The sequence below is a fragment of the Hyla sarda genome, chromosome 8, assembly GCF_029499605.1.
Source record: "Hyla sarda isolate aHylSar1 chromosome 8, aHylSar1.hap1, whole genome shotgun sequence".
NCBI lineage: Eukaryota > Metazoa > Chordata > Amphibia > Anura > Hylidae > Hyla > Hyla sarda.
Genome location: NC_079196.1, coordinates 20,868,432 through 20,893,331, shown reverse-complemented (window position 1 = coordinate 20,893,331; position 24,900 = coordinate 20,868,432). Strand labels below are relative to the sequence as shown.

Genomic DNA, 24,900 nt, shown 5'->3' with positions numbered 1-24,900 from the left:
CCTCAGAATAAAGAACACACGTCATTTTTACCGTAAATTGTACGGCGTGAAAACGAAACCTTCCAAAATTAGCAAAATTGCGTTTTTCTTTTTAATTTCCCCAGAAAAATTGTGTTTTTTGGTTGCGCCATACATTTTATGATATAATGAGTGATGTCATTACAAAGGACAACTGGTCGCGCAAAAAACAAGCCCTCATACTAGTCTGTGGATGAAAATATAAAAGAGTTATGATTTTTAGAAGGAGAGGAGGAAAAAATGAAAACGTAAAAATTAAATTGTCTGAGTCCTTAAGGGGTTAAAGGGGTACTCCGGTGAAATATTTTTTTTTTAATCAACTGGTGCCAGAAAGTTAAACAGATTTGTAAATTACTTCTATTAAAAAAATCTTAATCCTTCCTGAACTTATTAGCTGCTGAATACTACAGCGGAAATTATTTTCTTTTTGAAACACAGAGCTCTCTGCTGACATCACGAGCACAGTGCTCTCTGCTGACACCTCTGTCCATTTTAGGAACTGTCCAGAGCAGCGTATGTTTGCTATGGGGATTTTCTCCTACTCTGGACAGTTCCTAAAATGGACAGAGATGTCAGCAGAGAGCACTGTCCTCATGATGTCAGCAGAGAGCTTGTGTTTCAAAAAGAAAAGAATTTCCGCTGTAGTATTCAGCAGCTAATAAGTACAGGAAGGATTAAGATTTTTTAATAGAAGTCATTTACAAATCTGTTTAACTTTCTGGCACCAGTTGATTTAAAAAAAAAAATAATAATGAAAAAAAATATATTTTCATTTCAGAGTACCCCTTTAAACTCATCTGCCAGCTAGACTCTGGGCCAGTGTTTCACAACCAGGGTGCCTCCAGCAAAACTAGGACATGCTGGAAGTTGTAGTTTTGCAACAGCTGGAGGCACCCTGGCTGGGAAACACTACTTCGGGCATTTGGTTATGTTCCTCGCATCAAGCACTAGGCTTAAGTGACTGTGTTCTTAGAAAGAGCTCCTAGGAGGTCCCCATACCTGACTGCAGATTTGTGCCCCTTTATATGACCATCATATGTACTGGTGGAGCAAGTGTTAAATCAGCAAGTGGTTAACTCATCCACCACACATCTCCACCTACTCCAGTATTCTCCAACGGTGACTTACCAGCTGCAGCAAAACTACAATTCCCAGCATGCCCGGACAACCTTCTGGGTGAGCAATGGGCTGGGAGCCTGTTGCTTTAAAGGGGTACTACGCTTAAACATTTTTTTTTTTTTTTTTTTTAAATCAACTGGTGCGAGGAAGTTAAACAGATTTGTAAATAACTTCTATTAAAAAATCTTAATCCTTCCAGTATTTATCAGCTGCTGTATGATCCACAGGAATTTTTTTTTTCATTTCTTTCCAGTCTGACCACAGTGCTCTCTGCTGACACCTAGTTATACTTTAGGAACTTTCCAGAGCAGGAGCAAATCCCCATAGCAAACCTCTCCTAAACCACAGTTCCTAAAATGGACAGATGTGTCAGCAGAGAGAACTGTGGTCAGAAAGAAAGAAAATTCAAAAAGAAAAGAACTTACTCTGCAGTTTACAGCAGCTGATAAGTACTGGAAGGATTAAGATTTTTAAATAGAAGTAATTTACAAATCTGTTTAACTTTCTGCCACCAGTTGATTTAACAGAAAATGCTTTCCAGTGGAGTACCCCTTTAAATCAGTGTCTCCAACTGATGCAAAACTACAACTCCCAGCATGCCCTGACAGCCTTCTGGAGGACATTTGTCTGTCCGGGCATGCTGGGAGTTGTGGCTCTGCAACAGCTGGAGGTCTACGGTTTGGAGACCTAGGGGTGAGAGACTATTGCTTTAGTGTTCTCAGACTGTTGCAAAACTACAATACCCAGCATGCCCTTGGCGAGCAATGGGCTGGAGCCTGTTGCCTTAAATCAGTATTCTCCAACTGATGCAAAACTACAACTCCCATCATCCCCTGACAACCTTATGGGTGAGCAATAGGCTAGAGCAGCGGTGTCCAGACTGTGAACCACCAGCTGTTGCAAAGCCACAACTCCCAGCATGCCCGGACAGCCAAATGTTCTCCAGAAAGCCGTCAGGGCATTATGGGAGTTGTAGTTTTGCATCAGTTGGAGAACACTGATTTAAAGGGGCACTGCGCTGTAAAGCATTTTCTGTTAAATCAACTGGTGCCAGAAAGTGAAACAGATTTGTAAATTATTTCTATTTAAAAATCTTAATCCTTCCAGTATTTATCAGCTGCTGTATGCTCCACAGGAAGTTTTTTTTAATTTTTTTTATTTCTTTCCAGTCTGACCACAGTGCTCTCTGCTGACACCTCTGTCCATGTCAGGAACTGTCCAGAGCAGCATATATTTGCTATGGGGATTTGCTCCTACTCTGGACGGTTCCTAAAATGGACAGAGGTGTCAGCAGAGAGCACTGTGATCAGGCAGAAAGGAAATTAAAAAAAAAAGTACTTCCTGTGGAGCATACAGCAGCTGAAAAGTACTGGAAGGATTAAGATTTTTAAATAGAAGTAATTTACAAATCTGTTTAACTTTCTGGCACCAGTTGATTTAAAAAAAAAAAAAAATTTTTTCATGCTGGGAGTTGTAGTTTCACCCCAAAACACACACCATACTGAGGAAAGTGTAAGGGGACACAAAACCATTACGGGCCGCACATCTACTCATCAGCCGCACTGTGCCGCTCCTATTTACTGTATGTAAATGCAGAACTGTAACACAGCGAGGGAACCATCACCCACGTAAATGCGATTACTGCCAAAGAACAAGGCAAATTATGTGGAGACAGTGGGGGTCCGAGGCTGTGCTCAACTGGACCCTCCAGGCTATTCAGCGTGTTTCACCACGTATGTGTGCAGCTGGGTATACATGGCATTGCTCCGTATTTCCGCTTACATTTTTGGGGGGTATAAAATGGGGTTTTCACGCCTAAATCCTGCCTCTGAAAAGGGGATTATAAGACGACAATAGCCGGAATGTCTGCCGCGCCAATGTTACGGAGAAATGGATACTTTGGTTACAGGGCGAACATTGAGATGGGATCTGCTCGACTTAATACTACAGGGCATTAGAGTAAATACAGGGGATTAGTGCTGCATTATATTCAGAACGGGGAAGGAATAATACTAGTTGTATTTCAGCCGCAACACAACAAGGCTGACCCGAAACCACCGAGGAAGTCAGGACCGCACACAATGGTTTTACAGCAGTGTTTCCCAACCTGGGTGCCTCCAGCTGTTGCAAAACTACAACTCCCAGCATGCCCGGACAGCCGTTGGCTGTCCGGGCATGCTGGGAGTTGTAGTTTTGCAACAGCTGGAGGCACCCTGGTTGGAAAACACTGTCATAGAGGGTTTAGTGCTGTGTCCCAGTCCTGGATTGTCCACTAGTTCTGACCCTGATGAACCCCTCTGCAGCTGCTGGGACTGGAAAGCACTAAAGTTGCTTAAAGTCGCTTTTTTAAATCAATTAGTGGCAGAAAGTTAAAGGGGTACTCCGGTGCTTCGACATCTTATCCCCTATCCAAAGGTTAGGGGATAAGATGCCTGATCGCGGGAGTCCCGCCACTGGGGACCCCCGGGATCTTGCACACGGCACCAAGTTTGTAATCAGTCCCCGGGACGTGTTCGCTCTGGGTCTGATTACCGACGACCACAAGAGCGCGCTTCTAGCAATCACTTAGGGTCTGAACACTTACACCCCGACCAATTGAATTTTTTTTTATTAAATAAAGTGACAGGTACACTTTAAATCCAGAAGTTTGCATATAAATGTCTTCCCATGTAGGAGCCAATGAGGGGCAGCACTCACCTTGGTCTCTCTAAGCAGGAACTGGAGGTCCCGGCCGCTGAGTATACCGTGATTCTTCACATAGTTGGGCATGTGGGCCGTTCCCTTCTCGTGGACGGTGCCATGTACTTCCATGTAGGTGTGGATGATATCCAGATATGTATTCTTGTCCTGCAGACAATAAAGATCGCAACATAGAGTCAAGTACCTTGCAATTAAATTGTTAAAAAAAGGTTGCTACCCCCTAGAAACAGTGCCACTCTTGTCCATGGTCTGTGCCTGGTACTGCAGGTCAAATCCATTTAAATCATTGGAAGGAAAAAAATAAAAATAAAAGAATCAAAAACTTTTTCCCACATGGCAAATATTAATTAAATTTTTTTTTTTTTAAATAAAATATTAACTTATGCCAGTCTTCATGTAAAGCCCGAAGTAACATTCAACACATTTCTTTTTCAAAAATCCCTGCTGCTCACTCATTCTGACATCCACTGCTTAGGAAGGAGCATGTCCGAGACGAGCACTGAGCCGGCCCCCACTCACCATGCTGCTCTGTAACCCCCTCCTCTCTGTTTTCATGCTGCAGTCTGATAGGACAGGAGTGAGCACAGAGGAGCGCTAGCCCCACCCTCATTTCCTGGACTTTGTCCCTATATGTGCTTCAGCTGGGACAAAGATGATGCTGCAGTCGGACAAGATTATATTCTGGATGGTATGGGGACCCCTAGTGGTCATTTTTATAAGCCATGATTTCCATAAAAAGGAGAAACATTTTTTCATGAAGTACATTCGAAAGGTTGATGTTTTGCCAAGATGTACAACATATAAAAAGTTTGGGATTCTGACCGGGCCCATTTAAGAGACGTTGGCCCCTGTGTCCATAAGCTGCAATACATTTCAGAGGTCCATTTGTGGCGTAAATTATAACAAACCCACTGAGCTCTTGGAGTCCCTGCCCCTCCCAGAAAGCCATGTAAAAGAGAGGATTATCGCAGCATTTCCTCAGCAGGGCGCCTCCGATCATTATATAAACTTTTGTCATGTCCTAAGGACATGTCAAGTTTTTAAAGGGGTATTCTGGTGAAAAACAGTTTTTTTTTCATATCAACTGGCTCCAAAAAATAAACATTAATTCTTCTAGTACTTATCAGCTGCTGAAGTTGAGTTGTTTCCAGTCTGACCACAGTGCTCTCTGCTGACACCTCTCTGTCTGTCTCAGGAACTGTCCGCAGCAGGAGAGGTTTGCTATGGGGATTTGTTCCTACTCTGGACAGTTCCTGAGACAGAGGTGTCAGCAGAGAGCACTGTTGTCAGACAGAAAAGAACAACTCAACTTCAGCAGCTGATAAGTACTAGTAGGATTAATATTTGTTTAATAGAAGTAATTTACAAATCTGTTTAACTTTCTGGATCCAGTTGATACAAACAAAATAGTTTTTCACCAGAATACCCCTTTAAATCATTTGAGGTCTGAGTGTTCAGAGGCCACCATTTAGTAGAATGAGCAAGGAGAGAGATGCACGCTCTGTCCGGACATGCTAGGAGTTGTAGTTTTGCAACAGCTGGAGTCACACTGCTTGGGAAACACTGTCATTGAGGATGTGGAAAAGTAAAACGAAAAAAGACATTTGGAAAACGGCAAAACTGCGCAATTTTTTTATTTTATTTATTTAATTTATTTCTTTGCACAGGCCACATTATTGCGCAAAATATGTAAAATATATTGCACACGATTCCACACTATAAAGTAAGCTTCTCTCTGATAACATGTGACCTGTGCTGAGCGCGCTGGATGGATTCTGCTGCCCCTCTGAAACGTGAATGTGCCAGACAAGCAAAGACCGTTCCCGAAAATAAATTCTATAAAAAGGATTAATGGGGAATAAAAAAAAAAAAAGTTCAGAGAAAAAGCAAATCAAATGCAGACTTTAAGCCGGCGCCACATTACCCTGTACAATGGCATCACCGAGACGTCTCCGGCCGCCATGTATCAGACAATAAACGGGACTTAAAGGGGTACTCCATTGGTCAACGTGTTTTTGCGTTTGTGACTTACCCTATTTGTTTTGTTTCATTTCTATTCTTGTTGTTTAGCCCATTCTATTTCTGTCCTTTGTTGTCTTTTTATCCCCCACTTTGTTTTCCTATCTTTGCTTCCATTTCCTGTTTCTTGCTGTGCTGAAAACTACAAATCCCAGCATGCCACACGCCTTGCTGGTTTGGGGCGGCTCCTTTTTTTGTTTTTGTTTGTTTGTTCCGCCCTTTACCCACCTTACTATTTTCCCGGGTCAGCCCCCTTATACACAGCACACTAATATAATCAGCCCTGGTTGGGATACACTGGCATACACACACAAAAGGGACTACAACTCCCAGCATGTGTCATTCAGGAGTCTTCAGTCTGTGGTATAACACAAGCATGCTGCCTCTGTAGTCTCCTGGGGGTTGTAGTTCACCACACCTCTGTAGGGCATACACCAGTGTTTCCCAACCAGGGTGCCTCCAGGTGTTGCAAAACTACAACTCCCAGCATGCCCTGACTGCCTTTGGGCATGCTGGGAGTTGTAGTTTTGCAACAGCTGGTTTGTAAACACTAGCATACACACACACAACAGGGACTACAACTTCCAGCATGTGTCATTCAGGAGTCTCCTCCCCCTTCACATATAGGGGGAGATTTACCAAAACCTGTGCAGAGGAAGACTTGCCCAGTTGCCCATAGCAACCAATCAGATCGCTTCTTTCATTTTTATGAAGGCCTGTGAAAAATGAAAGAAGTGATCTGATTGGTTGCTATGGGCAAGTTTTCCTCTGCACAGGTTTTGATAAATCTCCCACATAGAGATCATCCCCAGTATGAGATTTCTTCCCCTGCCTCCATACATCCCCAGCCCGTGCCCCTTCTCATCCTCCCCTTCAGATAACACTTATCTCCTCTGTGAGGTCCTTCTCCTGTGCAGACCTGTGTCCTCAGAATACAGCAGTAAAAGAAAACCCTCCGAACTACAGAACTTCCTGCCCAACAAACAGGTAAGAAAAACCCACACATGCTGCCAAAACATATAACACATGTATATTGCAAAAAAAATAAACTTACAAAGAAGATGCCATATAATCAAAAAAAATTAACCACCGGAGTACCCCTTTAAATACCGCAGCAGGAGAATCGTAAATCCTACAAGTGGTTTTCGGTGGTCTAAGCAGTTTACAACTTCTCGTCAACATCAACCCAGATGTCATAAATCCTGACTATTATTACAAGCAGCTGCTGTGTACACGACGCGGACGGAGCGGGATCGCAACGCCATAGCGCAGTACACACAGTGGTCACATGAATCAGTCTCCAAGAGGAGGGTTTCCCAACCAGGCCGCCTCCAGCTGTTGCCAAACTACAACTTCCAGCATGCCCGGACAGCCAATGGCTGTGCATTTATAGGTTGTCTGCCATCTTGTCTCTGGTAAAGCACCCTATACTTCCCATGATGTGGTATTTAGAAGGGACAGAGGGGGTGGAGTCTCATCACATTGAGTCTTCTCTAACTTCTGCAGGTAACCAATGAGATGCTGTTTCAGCCTCGGTCCCTCTCAGCACTTTCAAGAAGGGGGGGAGCAGTGCGAACCAGCAACATATAGCAATATACCAGAGATTCGGCATACTGCAGATAGACAGTCCGTGAGAGTGAGGGGAGTTGTATAACTCTGCAGCCAATCTTTGCATGGATTCACCTACTATATCACTGCCCTGATGGCAGTTTTGTCTTTCAGATAAAGCATGAACAGTAACTTCAACAGAACAGTATGCACAGGGGCATTCGTACAATTGAATGAGGGCAGAGCTTAGTGGAGAAGGGCAGGGTCCGATACCCGTTAGGAGAAATGTGATTATGTCATCCTGTACTTCCACAGAAGACATTTAAATTTCGGATGAGTATTATCACAACTGGAATGATACAAGGGCTGTATGTATTGATGCAGCTGAGCTTTGCACAGATTCACCTACTATATCACTGCACTCATGGTCTTTTAGATGGCAGGAACGGTATAATCAACAACACAGTTTGCACAGGGGCACTCATACAGTTGAAAGAGGGCAGAGCTTAGTGGAGAGGGGCAGGGTTTGATACCTGTCTGGAGGGATATGATAGGTGATGTCATCCTGTACCTCCACAGGAGTCATTTAATTTGGGATGAAGATAATGAATAGGCAATAATGAAAAGGCCAAAAATGTATGGATGCAGCTGAGCTTTTCACAGATTCACCTACTATATCACTGCAATCACTTTTTTTAAATAAGCCAGGAATGGTATAATCAAACAGTACAGTATGCACTGGGGAATACACACAGTTAAACAAGAATGGAGCTTAGTGGAGAAGGGCAGGGTCCTAAGGATGACCCCAGCTGCAATAATAAAAGGGCTGAATATGTATGGATGCAGCTGAGCTGAGATGAAACACTTTGTGTTGCAGGAATACTGTCTTTTAGTTGCCATTATATGTGCAAAACAATATTGCTAGAGAGTGCTTCTTTAAATAAATCAGTACTGTCTATCTATGACAGGGGTCTCCAAACTGCAGCCCTCCAGATGTTGCAAAACTACAACTCCCAGCATGCTCGGACCGCTGTTGGCGGTCCGAGCATGCTGGGAATTGTAGTTTTACAATATATGGAGGGATGAAGTTTGGAGACCCCTCATACATGGGGGACAGATCTTTAGTAATCTAATGTAGATAAGTTTCAACAAGCCTATGATAGTCCACTAAGCCAGATCCAACCCCCACTGCCCCCCTACACCCCCCCCCCCCCCCTTTCCAAAACCGGCCATGTAGGTCACCTTCACACAATATAAGCCTCTGCAGTTTAACCAAGACCATATGCTGTATGCTTCAGGCCATGGCTAAGGAAGGAAATTAATGCGCGCAGACTTGATCAAGCTGGTGGCTCAGTGGCGGTGCCATATGGAGAACAGCTTAAGGCTTTGCCGTTCTCCATCTCTCACCCTCGCAAAAAAAAAAAAACAAAAAAAAAAAAAAACAAAGAACGAGTTTCAACTATTTAACAAAGCAAAAAAAAAATTAAAAAATTTCGCAAGTGGCTCAGTAAGGAAATCCATATAATCCCGATTGTCTCTGCCAAGAGGTGCGCTCCTTGCCATTTCTTGAAAATAATCTCGTAGGGTGGTCCAGATGGTGACTGCATTTGTAATATTTTACCTACTCTGAAAATAGCATTTATTCCTCATCACATCCTGGGGATGAATTGTAGCTAAAGAGGACTTTTTGGCTAACCAGTTATGGCCTTAAAGGGACAAAGCTCATAAAAGTGAAATAAAACCTTGTACAAATGACATGTACTGTATGTATCCACCAAAGATCACATGTATTTCTCTATCCCAGGTATTAAATAAACATTTTTTATGTGACTATGCTACAGGGGCTGTAAAGTTAGTGTAGTCCATAATATAGTGTCTGTACCTGTGTGTGACGGTTTTCTCACAATTCTTCTGTGATTTTCGACCCCAATATTTATTTTTACCAGAATACAAAATTACTGTTGTCTCAGATTTTTCCCAGGTTGCAATGTGGCCGAGACCTGACATCACTAGTCAGCTGATGACAGGGAGCCTGTCTGCTTCAATGGGTGGAGCGATCTCTTGGTGGGAGAGAGACCAATCTGCAACTAATGCAACAGCTGTTGGCACCCTGATTGGAAAACACAGGTCTTTTGAATGGATGCAGCTCATTTATGTTTCAATGGGTGGGGTGGCTGATGTGTGGGAGGGAGGAAAATGGAATTGTGGGATTTGTAGTCAAAAAAAGAAAAAAGTCAAACAGGAAATACCTGTTCACAAAAAGCTAGTCACAGTGTTATGGTAATCTCACAACATAGCCATTTAGCCCCAAGACAAGCGCAGATCCTTCCTAAGCATGACCATTACTGTCTGCCAGGTACGTACTAAAATCACCTTATGGTGGAGAACCCCTTTAATGTGGAGGTAGCCCCTGTCCCAACCCCTTTAGTATTATAGAAGCCCTCAAAATCTGGGATGGGGCCTTATTATTCTTGAATCAAAAATAAATAAAAAAAGAGGGGGTGTGTCCATCCCCCACACTCTGCTCCATGTGGGTGATTGAAACCCCACCTTCTAGCAGACTGCCTGGGCCCCAGCGCTTCGACCCCCTGTGATCTATAACTTATCCCCTATCCTGTTGTTTCATTACACTATGATTAAAAAATGTACATAAATTGGAAATACCCATTAGTGGAAATTAAAGGGGTATTCCAGGCAAAAACTTTTTTATATATATCAACTGGCTCCGGAAAGTTAAACAGATTTGTAAATTACTTCTATTAAAAAATCTTAATCCTTCCAATAGTTATTAGCTTCTGAAGTTGAGTTGCTGTTTTCTGTCTAACTGCTTTCTGATGACTCACGTCCCGGGAGCTGTCCAGCTCCTATGGGGATATTCTCCCATCATGCAAGGGATATTCTCCCATCATGCACAGCTCCCGGGACGTGACATCATCATTGAGCAGTTAGACAGAAAACTTCAGAAGCTAATAACTATTGGAAGGATTAAGATTTTTTAATAGAAGTAATTTACAAATCTGTTTAACTTTCCGGAGCCAGTTGATATATATATAAAAAAAAGTTTTTGCCTGGGATACCCCTTTAAGCCTTTCAGCCTCCAGGGCAGTGTTTCCCTAATAGGGCACCGCCGGCAGTTGCAAAACTGCAACTCCCAGCATGCCCGGACAGCCAAAGGCTGTCCAGGCATGCTGGGAGTTGTAGTTTTGCAACATCTGCAGGCACACTGATGTAGGATGAATTAAGAAATGGTCTAAAGCTCATGGATCCCCTCATCCATTGTATGCTCTAATATAGTGTTCCACAACCTGTGGCCCTCTAGTTGTGGCAAAACTACAACTCCCATCAAGCCCTGACAGCTGAAGGCTATAAAGGACATGATGGGAACAATTACTGAGAATACTAATGGCTGTCAGGTCATGATGGAAATTTAAGTTTTGGAACAGATGGAGAGCCACAAGCAAGGGCGTAGCTATAGGGGCTGCAGAGGTAGCAGTCGTATCAGGGCCCTGGTGCCTAAGGGGGCCCCAAAGCACATCTGCCCCACAAGGAGACCAGTATTATTATTGGCACATGGGGCCCTGTTGCAGATTTTGCAACGGAGCCCAATAGCTATAAGTTACGCCTCTGGCTGCAAGTTATGGAACATCGGTCTCTCATACAACGACATGTTGACTCCCCTTTATATGTGTACAGGCTTCTCCTCCATTACCGAATTGCTGAATCCATTAAAGGGGTACTCCGGTGTAAAAAATTTTTTTTTTTTAATCAAATGGTGCCAGAAAGTTAAACAGATTTGTAAATTACTTCTATTAAAAAAAAAATCTTAATCCTTCCAGTACTTATTAGCTGCTGAATACTACAAAAGAAAATATATTTTCTTTTTGGAACACTGTGGTCTCTGCTGACATCACGAGCACAGTGCTCTCTGCTGACATCTCTGTCCATTTTAGGAACTGTTCAGAGCAGCATATGTTTGCTATGGGGATTTTCTCCTACTCTGGACAGTTCTTAAAATGGACAGAGATATCAGCAGAGAGCACTGTGTACAAAAAAAAAAAGGATTTCATCTGTAGTATTCTGCAGCTAATAAGTACTGGAAGGATTAAGATTTTTTAATAGAAGTACGGTAATTTACAAATCTGTTTAACTTTCTGGCACCAGTTGATTTAAAAAATAAATAAATAAATAAGCTTTCCACCGGAGTACCCCTTTAATGACCCAACGTCTATCTGGGCCGCAGACAGATTGGGGGTTTGTTACTATCCCTGTGTACAGGCTTCTCCTCCATTACCAAATTGCTGATTCCATTAAAAGGGGTACTTTTTTTTTTGTTTTTTTAATCAACTGATGCCAGAAAGTTAAACAGATTTGTAAATTACTTCTATTAAAAAAAATCTTAATCCTTCCAGTACTTATTAGCGGCTGTATACTAAAGAAGAAATTCTTTTCTTTTTGGATTTCTTTTCTGTCACGACCACATGCTCTCTGATGACTCCTCTGCTGAGGAGTGTGTGCTGCAGCCGGCACCCGCTCCATTTATTCCTATGTGAGCGCCAAAAATACCTTAAGTACAACTATCGGGCATCATTGGCACTCCCACAGAGATGAATGGAGCGAGTGCAGTCTACCGGTAGACGACACGCACTCCTCACTAAATGCACCAGGGTTCCGTCCTGGTGATCGCGGCGGACCCCCCCCACGGTCAGCTACTTATCCCCTATAGGGGATAAGTTATTTTTCGCCGGAGTACTCCTTTAATGTATTTTCACCCCCCAAATAGGGGACACTCAACAATAGCGGACGTGGACAAACCCAAAAGGGGACAAAGCACACCCATTCAGGGACAACCAGGCTTATGTGCTGGCCCTTTCTTGTACATATGGCAGCCAAAACCCCAGTAAGGCTCCTAAAATGGGGAATAAAATGGCACTGGGGAGAGAATGGCAAGGGGTTAAAGGGGGGAGGAATGAAATTGCACAGGGGGTGCTTTAAAAAAAAAGAGGTGGATGATGAATTTGCAGAGGGAAATAAAGGGAAAATGAAATAGCACAGGGTGGGGGGGTGTCAAGGGGAAATGAAGTGGCACAGGGGGTAATTTGGCACAAGGGGAATAAAGTGGTGCATGATATAAAGGGGGGATAAATGGCACTGGGCAGGGGAATGGAACGGGGTTAAAGGGAGGGGGGGGAATTAAATTGCATAGGGGGTGCTTGAAAAAAAAAAAAGGGGATGATTAATTTACAGAGGCAAATAAAGGGGAAATGAAATAGAACAGGGGTGGGGGGGGCAAGGAGAAATGAAGTGGCACAGAGGGTAAGGGGGGGGGGGATGATTTGGCACAGGGGTAATAAAGTGGCACATAGTATAAAGGGGGAATGAAGTGGTACAGGGAGTTCAATGGGGGAGGAATGAACTGGCATTGGAGGGATCAAGAAGGGGAATAAAATGGCACCGGGGGGGGGGGGGGGATGAAATGGTACAGGGGGTGATAAGGGGAGATTAAACTGCACTGGGAGATTCCACTGTAATATTGCTTTTTATTGTGTTTTATAGGTAATTACACTCTGGAGTGAGCACAGAACAGTATTCGGTCATTTAGAAAGATTTTTGAGCCTTTCCCCCCCCCCCCCCAAATAGGACGTCTCTCAATAGCCGACACTTTTTTTTTTCTACGCGAGTGTCCGCTATTGGGAGATTCTAATATACCGTATATATGATATGATAGGATAGATTTCTATATCCTCAACACTACTGCGTGACTAAGGCCCTGTTCACATCAGTAGACCTCCACGTGGTGTGTATACAGTTCCATTAACCAGACAGAGCCTAGAACAGCGTCCACCCTGTTGCACAAACATGGCAGCCACATGTTAAACACAGGCTCGCTCCATTATCCACCTCTGCAAAGCCATAAGAACAGATGAACTGAAGGAAAATAACGCTCCACATACCTTCCAGAAATTGTCCACTTTCCCGTACACGAGCGACTGGTTCTGGCGTTTGATGTCATTCATGTGTCTGATGTCGCTGGCGTTGAGATGCTGCTCCACCACGAACCCCAGGAAGCTGTTATCAGGTGTGTGAGCTGTACCCGGGGGACACAAGAGACAGTGCACTGAATATCAGCTGCTTTATAGGGAACCACGCAGAAAATCCTGCAGCATTTCACTTACCTTTGAATGCTATTCTGACTCTATAGCAGTGTTTCCCAACCAGTGTGCCTCCAGCTGTTGCAAAACTATAACCCCCGGCATGCCCGGACAGCCGAAGGCTGTCCGGGCATGCTGGGGGTTGTAGTTTTGCAACAGCTGGAGGCACACTGGTTGGGAAACACTGCTCTATAGAAAACAGGAGTACATCTTGTCAAGTATTAAATGACTTAACTGCAATACACAGCACAGATTTTATCTACATACAGCAGCGTGAACATCTCAATGTGAGGTAGGTGTTGGAAGGATGGTGTCGGTATCAATATCAAACGTATTGGGCAACACCATCTCTGTACAGTGCTGTGGAACATATTGGTGCTAAACACCATAAAATAATAAAACCCATGTCTATGGTAATGCCCCTCACACTGCCCCCAAACTGTCTGTCGCAGCACTATTTTCTACTCTAACCCCAATAAGTAACAGCACAGTAACCCGCCCCCCCCCCTCAATCTCCAACAGAAGTCACAGCGCCATCTCCCAGTGCCTCCCCATTACGGGTTCAGGTGCAGTCTCCCAGTCCCTCCCACCAGGCGCCGCAGCGCCTCCTCCCAGTCCCTTCCACCAGGAGCAACAGCGCCTCCTCCCAGTCTCTTCCACCAGGAGCAACAGCGCCTCCTCCCAGTCCCTTCCACCAGGAGCAACAGCGCCTCCTCCCAGTCCCTCCCACCAGGCGCAACAGCGCCTCCTCCCAGTCCCTCCCACCAGGCGCAACAGCGCCTCCTCCCAGTCCCTCCCACCAGGCGCAACAGCGCCTCCTCCCAGTCCCTCCCACCAGGAGCAACAGCGCCTCCTCCCAGTCCCTCCCACCAGGAGCAACAGCGCCTCCTCCCAGTCTCTTCCACCAGGAGCAACAGCGCCTCCTCCCAGTCTCTTCCACCAGGAGCAACAGCGCCTCCTCCCAGTCCCTCCCACCAGGCGCAACAGCGCCTCCTCCCAGTCCCTCCCACCAGGCGCAACAGCGCCTCCTCCCAGTCCCTCCCACCAGGCGCAACAGCGCCTCCTCCCAGTCCCTCCCACCAGGCGCAACAGCGCCTCCTCCCAGTCCCTCCCACCAGACGCAACAGCGCCGCCTCCCAGTACCTCCCGCCAGGCGCCAAAGCGCCATCTCCCAGTCCCTCCCACCAGGCGCCGCGGGGCGCCGTCTCCCAGTCCCTCCCGCCAGACGCCGCAAAGCCGTCTCCCAGTCCCTCCCGCCAGGCGCCGCAGCGCCGTCTTCCAGTCCCTCCCGCCAGGCGCCACAGTGCAGTCTCCCAGTCCTTCCACCAGGAGCCACAGCGCCGTCTCCCAGTCCTTCCACCAGGAGCCACAGTGCCGTCTCCCAGTCCCTCCCACCAGAAATAACAGCGCCGTCTCCCAGTCTTTTCCACCAGAAGTGCTGAATTCACATCTCGTTTTGTACATATGGGCGGGGGAGGGGCAAACCGGGCGCTCCCGTACCCCAGCCAGATCAGCCCGTAAGTCCATTTACTTTAATGAGCCGCCCGTAGCCGACCGGAGTCAAACGGTGCCTCCGGTCAGCTCAGTTTTGACCCGTATGCGGTTTTGGACCAGACCTAAAACCGTAGTATACTACGGTTTGAGGTCCGGTCAGGAAACTGCATACGGGTCAAAACTGAGCCGACCGGAGTCACCGTTTGACTCCGGTCGGCTACGGGCGGCTCATTAAAGTAAATGGACTTACGGGCTGATCTGGCTGGGGTACGGGAGCGCCCGGTTTGCCCCTCCCCCTGCCGCCTAACAGTGTGTCTCCCAGTCCTTCTACAATGGGTTCCAGTGCTGTCATACAGTCGTTCACACCAGGAGTCACAGCTCCATCTCCCAGTTTCCCTCACCAGAAGTCCCAGAACTCCCAATCTGTCAAGTCACAGCATTATCACCATCCTCCCTAGTAAAATTCTCCAGCAGCCATGATGTGCACCCCAATATTAATCAAAGCAATACCCCCCCCTTTCTTTATCCTCCAGTAGTCACAGCAGTATCGTTACCTATAAGACCCTAATGAATATGCAAAAGGAAACTTCAGTTTTTAACCCTGGTTTTCCCTTCAAGTGCATCTGTTTAATGGCAGATAATAAAAGTCTATTTTGCTATTTACTAATTTGTGCACAACGTCCCCCAACATTCTCATCGCAAAAACAACAAAACATCTGAAGACTCGGCTCCTCTCTGCGGTTGTGGTTATTTGTGTTCGGGAAGGTCAAAAAGAGGAAATTATATTCTCACTTTTATGATAAAACGAGAGAAATATTCTTTCAATTGTCAGTTGGTATTAATTTTCGGCTGTCAGCGCTCCAGGCAGGTTTCCTGTGACCTCAACAGGACGGGGAATATAAATTTCAAGGGTAAATTGTACTTTAACAAGTTTTCAGGAACATGAATCACTGGACAGAGAGCATACGAGTCTCGTCTGGAGCGCTGCAGAATATTAATAACATTTCTCCATCTACCTGTCCAGATCATTTCTATAAAAACAGAATATATAAAAAAAATCTTCTGACAGCTGGAGACAAAACAACAATATCTACAAAGGCCAAAAGAAAAGAAAAAAATTCAAGGTTTGTACAATGACGGAAAAGAACCAATTAGAAGAACTAGTGGAATATTATTTATAATATATATATATATATATATATATATATATATATATATATACACATATATATATATATATATATACACATATATATACATATACATACAGTCATGGCCGTAAGTGTTGGCACCCCTGAAATTTTTCAAGAAAATGAAGTATTCCTCACAGAAAAGGATTGCAGTAACACATGTTTATTCCCTTTGTCTGTATTGGAACTAAACCAAAAAAGGGAGGAAAAAAAGCAAATTGGACATAATGTCACCAAACTCCAAAAATGGGCTGGACAAAATTATTGGCACCCTTACCTTAATATTTGGTTGCACACCCTTTGGAAAAAATAACTGAAATCAGTGGCTTCCTATAACCATCAATAAAGCTTCTTACACCTCTCAGCCGGAATGTTGGACCACTCTTCCTTTACAAACTGCTCCCGGTCTCTCTTATTGGAAGGCGCCTTTTCCCAACAGCAATTTTAAGATCTCTCCACAGGTGTTCAATGGGATTTAGATCTGGACTCATTGCTGACACTTCAGAACTCTCCAGCGCTTTGTTGTCATCCATTTCTGGTGCTTTTTGATGTATGTTTGGGGTCATTGTCCTGCTGGAAGACCCAAGATCTCGGATGCAAACCCAGCTTTCTGACACTGGGCTGTACAGTGCGACCCAAAATCCGTTAGTAATCCTCAGATTTCATGATGCTTTGCACACATTCAAGGCACCCAGTGCCAGAGGCAGCAAAACAACCCAAAACATCATTGACCTCTACCATATTTCACTGTAGGTACTGTGTTCTTTTCTTTGTAGGCCTCATTCCGTTTTCAGTAAACCGTAGAATGATGTGCTTTACCAAAAAGCTCTATCTTGGTCTCATCTGTCCACAAGACGTTTTCCTAGAAGGATTTTGGTAAAATGTAGTCTTGCTTTTTTATGTCTGTGCCATAGCGTTTCATTTCATTTAAATGTCGACAGTTCGCGCTGACACTGATGCTCCCTGAGCCTGCAGGACAGCTTGAATATCTTTGGAACTTGTTTGGGGCTGCTTATCCATCATCCGAACTATCCTGCGTTGACACCTTTCATCAATTTTTCTCTCCCGTCAATGCCAAAGGAGATTAGCTACAGTGCCATGGGTTGCAAACTTCTTGTTAATGTTGCGCACTGTGTACAAAGGCAAATCTTGATCTCTGGAGATGGACTTGTAACCTTGAGATTGTTGATATTTTTTTCCACAATTTTGGTTCTCAAGTCCTCAGACAGTTCTCTTCTCCTCTTTCTGTTGTCCATGCTTAGTGTGGCACACACAGACACACAATGCAAAGACTAAGTGAACTTCTCTCCTTATTCTCTGCTTTCAGGTGTGATTTTTATATTGTCCACACCTGTTACTTGCCCCAGGTGAGTATAAAGGAGCATCACATGCTTGAAACAATCTTATTTTTCCACAATTTTGAAAGGGTGCCAATAATTTTGTCCAGACCATTTTTGGAGTTTGGCGACGTTATGTCCAATTTGCTTTTCTTCTTCCCTTTTTTGGTTTAGTTCCAATACACACAAAGGGAATAAACATGTGTATAGCAAAATATGTGTTACTGCAATCCTTTTCTGTGAGAAATACTTCATTTTCTCGAAAAATTTCAGGGGTGCCAACATTTACGGCCATGTGTGTGTGTATAAAATATATACACATATACATACACACACATTATATATATGTGTATAGGGAGAGGATCAAACTGCTCAAAGGGTGTTCATTTATTCAAAAAAGAAAAAGAAGACGAAGAAATTTATCAAAACCTGCCCATAGCAACCAATCATTTAGCTTGTTTCATTTTTAAAAAGGCCTCCGAAAAATAAAAAAAAGCGATCTGATTGGTTGCTATGGGCAACTGGTCCCCTTTTCCTCTGCACAGGTTTTGATAAATCTCCCCCTAAAGTGCTTAATAGCACAATAAAAATATCTGATTTATAATGCAATAAGCAGCGTTTCCCAACCAGGGTGCCTCCAGCTGTTGCAAAACTACAACTCCCAGCATGCCTGGACAGCCGAAGGCTGTCCAGGCATGCTGGGAGTTGTAGTTTTGCAACAGCTGGAGGCACCCTGGTTGGCCAACACCGCAATCAGGAAACAGGGAGGTGCAGTTCTCATTGCTTTTGCACAATTTTTTGGCATCTTTTGTGTGGTTTTCGGGCTTGGAAGGCTGAGTGCCTTATTTAAGAGATTGTTTTGGCATTTTTGCAGTTTCTATTCACTCTCTCCTTTATGCACTTGGGGGGGGGGTGTGGCTTAGAGAGAACGGATACATTTCTTGCAAATAAAATTTTGCGCAAAAAACTGCTCAGGTAGACTCCACTTCCTAGGTGGTGGTGTAGGAAGTGGGAATGTTGTTGCTGTATGCCAAGTAATAAAATATGTCTTCAGGTATTTGCTCAAACGGCGGAAAATTTCTAGGAAAACATTCCAACAGAAAGCGGGTGCCGGCAGAATGTGCCGTCACTAGGATCGCTCAGAAATGCGGCGGGGAAGGCATCCGGATTCCACAAAAAGAATTGCCAAAAGCTAATGCTTATTCTTTCTGCGGAGGCTGGAGTCTGAATTACTGAAGGTGAGCTTTCCGCCACGGAATTTCCGCCGTGTGCACAGTGCAGCAGAATGTCACTGAAAACAATAGGACTCTGCTGCAACAGATTTTATGAGCAAAATTTTTCAAAAATTCCGCCATGTAAATGAGACCTCTGGGCGCATCATCTAGCATAAGTGGATTAAAGGAAATCTGTCACCTGTACTAACCTGTTGGTACCGAAAGGTAGTGCAGGTGACACTGATGACAATAGTACTTACCTTGTCCCATTCCGTGGCGGGGATCTCCAGTAATCTTGTCCATTGGCTCGGGGCACCCGGCTAGGGGCACGGGCGGAGCTTACTGACGTCACCGTTGCTGTTCTCTAGCAGCAGGACCCAGCAGGGAGCAGCAACAGTGACATCACTAAGCTCCGCCCATGCCCCAAGCCGGGCCAGAGCTGAAGATTAACGGAGAAGATTACCGGAGATCCCCATCACGGAACGGGACGGGACAAGGCAAGTACTGTTGTCATCAGTGTCACCTGCACAACCTGTCGGTACCGACAGGTTAGTGCAGGTGACATTGGTGACAGATTTCCTTTAATCCCCTTATGCTAGATGATGCACCCAGAGGCCTCATTTACATGGCAGAATTTTTGCGAGTGGAATCCAACGGAAAAATTTAGCTCAGAAAATCTATTGCAGCAGAGTCCCATTGTTTTCAGTGACATTCTGCTGCACTGTGCACACGGCGGAAATTCCGTGGCGGAAACCTCTGCTTCAGTAATCCAGACTCCAGCCTCCGCAGAAAGAATAAGCATTAGCTTTTGGCAATTCTTTCTGTGGAATCCACCTGAAATGCATTGCCTTCCCCGCTTCATTTCCGAGCAAGTCAGAGTCAGCTAGTCAGAGCCCTAATGACTGCACATTCTGCCGGCACCCCGCTGTCTGTTGGAATGTTTTCCCAGAAATTTTGGTGACATATTTCCTTTAATGAAATTTCAAAATTGCCTCCTGCCGTACCCATTGATTTCAATAAGTTGTCCAGAGGCATGAGTGTCTCCCACTTGCTAATTTTCCGACCGTATCTGGTCTTTGAGCAGGACTGAAAAGCGCAGCAGACCATGGTTTTCCATTTGGTTAAAGAAAACAGATACGGTGGGAAAAGAGCCAACCGGAGAAACTAGCTGACTCCATGGGATCCATGGGATATGGCATGGATTTGGCAGGAGGTGGTTTTGAAATTTTCCCGCCGTATCTGGCTGCTGGATCCCAAAAATCCTACATGTGAATGCACCCTTACATGATAAATTATTATAATTTTTTTATTGCAACGTATACTTTAATTTACCATACATAACACGTTTTTAAATAAAGCAAAATGAAATGTACCGTAACGGAAACTGCAAAACCGACCAAGACGCAGTGCGCTTCCATCCATACCCTCCCCCCGAAATCCGCTATGAATCAATTTTACAGAAAAGAGCATCTAAACACAACAGATCAGGATTTTTATTTGAAATTCCTCATGTCCGGTCCAGCTCACCCCTCCTGACAACACAAGAGCCCTTTCTAGCACCTTAGTGAGGAGACTGAGCCTCCAGTCGTCGCTGAACTGTCTGACGTCTAGATAAAGTTAGGACAAATCTATAAAAAAAAAAAAATAAAACGAGCGGATGCGATCAATAAGCAATTTGTAGTCACTTAGCTGATGTTTTCGGCGTCAAATTGAAACCTACAGGACTTCATTAAAATTAATGTATCAAAGGCAGTAAAAAGAATCAGGGACGGATCCCGGAGGATTAGGGTTTTTTTTTTTTTTTCGTATCGAATAACAAAGCAGAGTGTTACCCGCTAAATTTATAATACTGGCCAAATATATTACATTCAATGTCACTGCGGGTACGGCTTTTTTCTCAGTCGCCTCATTGGGGAACACAGAGACCATGGGTATTATGCTGCTGTCCACAAGGAGACTGACACTCGGCTCCTCCCAGCAGGATATACCCGCCCACAGGCACAGAGCTAATCAGTTTTAGCTTAGTGTTAGTAGGAGGCAGACACAGAGCTCTCCAGACCTGGTCATTTTTATTATTTTCTAGTAAGGGCCTGTATTTAGTTTTTTTTTCTCCCTTTCTTTTCTTGTTTTTAGATGGGGCGACAGTAGCATGGTGCTACTTGATTATCCCTAAATGCGTCTAAGGCGCACGGTGCATAAGAGTATGGCCAGTCAACCCCTTTTTGCCAACCACCAGCGCCTGGCGGCAGCTTGGCGTGATGCAGTGTGGCCATAAGCTGGCTGAAGACTAAAGATAGAGCCTGTGGGTGAGTATAAGTTACATCCCCTACTCCCCCCCCCCCCCCCCGCTTTTTTTTTATCCCTTATGCTTATCCTTGGGCCCCCCCCTTCCTTTCTAGGTCCAGCTCCTCAGCCGTCATTACATGTGGCTGTGCAGGGCCAGACCTCATGGCCTCCAGGCTTCTACTATAGGATGCTCCGGCGGTGCCATGCTGCAGGGGACAGTACTGTCCCCCCTTCCCTGGGTCACATTCTCCTCTCTAGCTCCGTTCTCCCATGTGACTGTAGTGAGGAGGGCTTGGTACATACATCCGGGTCCTGTCATGTTTTTATTTGGGGCTTTAAGTGCGCCCGCACCGCAATCACGTTTAACCCACCCACCCCCGCGTGCATCACATGGCTCACATGTAAAATAAAAATCCCCTCCTCCAATACAAATAAAAATAGTCCATTCTTCCCATTTTACCCCCAAAAAGCGTAACATTTTTTTTTTTTTTATAAACATATTTGGTATTGCCGCGTACATAAATGTCCGAACTATCGAAATATAATAATAATGATCCCGTACGGTGAATGGCGTAAATGTAAAAAACTTTAAAAAGTTCAAAAATGCTGCTTTTTGTCACATTTTATTAAAACATTTTTTTAATAAAAAATGATATAAAAGCTTTATATATGCAAATGTGGCATCGATAAAAAGTTCAGATGACGGCAGGAAAAAAAATGAGCCCTCATACCGCCCTATATACAGAAAAATGAAAGTTATAGGTGGTCAAAATAGGGCGATTTTAGATAACTGATTTTGTACAAAAAGATTTATATTATTTTTAAGCGGTACAAAAATATAAAAGTATCCAGCCATGGGTATCATTTTAATCGTATTGACCCACAGAATAAAGAACACATGTCATTTTTACTGTAAAGTGTACAGTGTGAAAACGAAACTCTCCAAAATGTGCAAAATTGTGGTTTTCATTTAAATTTAGTCCCTAAAAAAATATTTTTTTGGGTTCACCGTACATTTTATTGTAAAATGAGGTTTCCTTACACAAAGTACAATTCTTGACACAAAAAACAAGCCCTTATATGGGGTCTATAGATGGAAATATGAAAGAGTTATGGATTTTAGAAGGCGAGGAGGAAAAAACGAAAATGCAAAAATAAAATTGGCCTGGTCCTTAAGGTGAAAATGGGCTTGGTCCTTAAGGGGTTAAAATGTCATCTTCTGATCCCAATCTTTTTTTCTCCATATACAGGGATGATGGCTCATTTTTTGCGCCTGAAGTTTTTATCGGGCCCATAATTTTGATGGCACCTTTTGATAGCGTTCTATTAATTATTTTTCTAGTATATGAAGTGACCAAAAATATGCATTTCTGGAATTTTTTTTATTTTTACACTTGCACCTTTGACTGTGCGGTTTAATTAAAATTTTATTTTCATAGTTCAGACATTTACGCACGCGACAATACCACACATGTTTAGGTTTTATTTATTTTTTATTTGAAAAATGGGAAAAGGGGGATGATATAAACTTTTATTAAGAAAGGGCTTTTTATTTATTTTTTTACGCTTTTTATTTTAGTCTCCATAGGGGACTACACCATGCAACCTTTAGGTTGCATACACTTATCAATGATTCTCCATAGGAGAGCATTGATCAGTGTTATCGGTGCTCCATTGCTTCAGCCTGGCATAGCTGACAAAGCCTGGAGAACCGATCAGATGGCTGGTAAAAAGGTAAGACACCTACCCCGTCCTCTTAGCTGACTGGGATGCCATGGCAGTGCCAATCAGCCCCCTGAGCTAGCCGGGAACGGAGTTAACCGCTTTTAGATGCCGCAATCAACTTTGATCGCGGCATCTAAAAACGTAAATTGTCCCATTTTCCCTATTTCACCCACAAAAAGTGTAAAACAAAATATTTTATAGACATATTTGTTATTGCCGTGTGCGTAAATATCTGAACTATTGAAATAAAATGTTAATGATATCATACTGTGAACGGCGTGAAAGTAAAAAAAAAAGTCCAAAATAGCTGCTTTTTTATAACATTTTATTCCCAAAAAAATGTATAAAAAATGTATTTAAAGTTTTATATAAGCAAATATGGTATAAATAAAAACTTCAGATTATGGCGCAAAAAAATGAGCCTCATACCGCCGCTTATACAGAAAAATGGAAAAGTTATAGGTCTTCATAATAGAGGGATCTTAAACGTACTAATTTGGTTAAAAAGTTTGTGATTTTTTATTTTAAGCGCAACAGTAATAGAAAAGTATGTTATCATGGGTATCATTTTAATCGTATTGACCCAAAGAATATATCATTTTTACCATAAATTGTACGGCGTGAAAACGAGACCTTCCAAAATTAGCAAAATTGCGGTTTTCTTTTTAATTTCACCACACAAATAGTATTTTTTTGGTTGCGCCATACATTTTATGGTAAAGTGAGTGATGTCATTACAACAGAACTAGTTGCGCAAAAAGCAAGCCCTTATACTAGTCTGTGGATGAAAATATAAGAGTCATGATATTTTGAAGGCGCGGAGGGAAAAAAATGAAAACGTAAAAATAAAATTGTCTGCGTCCTTAAGGCCCAAATGGGCTGCGTCCTTAAGGGGTTAATTAAATCAAATACGAATTAATCCGTTTTTGATTAGAGGTTAAAAATAAAATAAAAAAATCAGGGTCAACCACAATTTTTCCACCTGGCAAAGAACGCTACCAGATTCGTGTGTTGGACACGATTTGGCGAAACAAGTCAATGGATACGTCTGTATATGGAATTCTATGATTGTCATGTATAGAATCCCATGAACAGACGCAAACACGGTGATGAAAATGCGATGTAAGCAGAGAAACCTTTTCATTGACTTTATTAATCAGATTTTCCTAATTGATTTCAGGTCATGTTATTTTATCTAGACAGCTAGATCTATAGAACAAAACAAGAAGACTTACGGAACATGGTGTAAAACTGCTGAGGGTTCAGATTCCACTTTCCCCAGGGAGTTTTGTGCCCTTTGGACTGGGCATAGTGGGCGTGATTAAACTCTGGTTCTGTACCAAATGAGTCCAGGACTCGCAGCATACATCTAAGGAATACAAGAAAAAAAAGGTTCCTAATTGTATCTAATCTAATACATTCGCCATTGTTAACTCTAACAATTCTCTTTACTAGAGACTGGTGGAACCGTTATCTTCTATAGACCTTCCTCCCTCACTCTGCTAAACACAGCCCAGAGCAGTTCAGTGTGAGATGAGCTATGATTGGCTAAGGCTGCACACACCCACCTCAGCACTCCAGACTGCATTTCCTGGTTTTGGACTTCTGCCAGGCCAGCAAGAGTCCTAAGTCTGTGCAAGATATGGAGGGGTAATGTGCTCTGGACTAGTAGGGAGACATCTAGTGGCAGCTTTTTTAAACACAAATAAAACTTAATTTATATATATATATATATATATTTTTTAAACAAAGTACATTAGAAAGATTTTTTTATTTACCATAAGGGGAGCAATATCAAAAATTAGTTTTAATGACGGCGCCCATTTAAAAGGGAAACAAACATCAGATTTTCCCATAAATAATGCTTGGCAACTCGTTATATATGGTAAAATCTTCATCCTGACCACCACCAAGAGATGGCGAGGATATGAAGTTAGTAAGTTTCCCCTGCCAGCCCCATAAGTAGTCCCCTGGGCGGGGAGCTATACTTATCTAGTCCCGCTGCTCCAGCCATAGTGACGCCCCCACGGCATGATTGACAGGCTGACTCTCCGCTCAGTCTGCTTAGGGAGCAGAGCGATGATGCAGGCCATCAATCACG

The 24,900-nt window shown here is 43.6% G+C and overlaps 1 protein-coding gene across 1 annotated transcript in view; it reads right to left on the bottom strand.

Moving 5' to 3' along the window:
* MGAT5 (alpha-1,6-mannosylglycoprotein 6-beta-N-acetylglucosaminyltransferase) overlaps nt 1-24,900 on the bottom strand; it is a 138,604-nt gene that overhangs the window by 5,603 nt on the left and 108,101 nt on the right. Inside the window, exons 10-12 of the mRNA XM_056536619.1 lie at nt 24,035-24,168; nt 13,356-13,489; nt 3,835-3,984 (exon numbers count right to left, since the gene is read on the bottom strand). Of these exons, the coding sequence (XP_056392594.1) occupies nt 3,835-3,984; nt 13,356-13,489; nt 24,035-24,168 (418 nt within the window). The remainder of the gene's footprint in view (nt 1-3,834; nt 3,985-13,355; nt 13,490-24,034; nt 24,169-24,900) is intronic.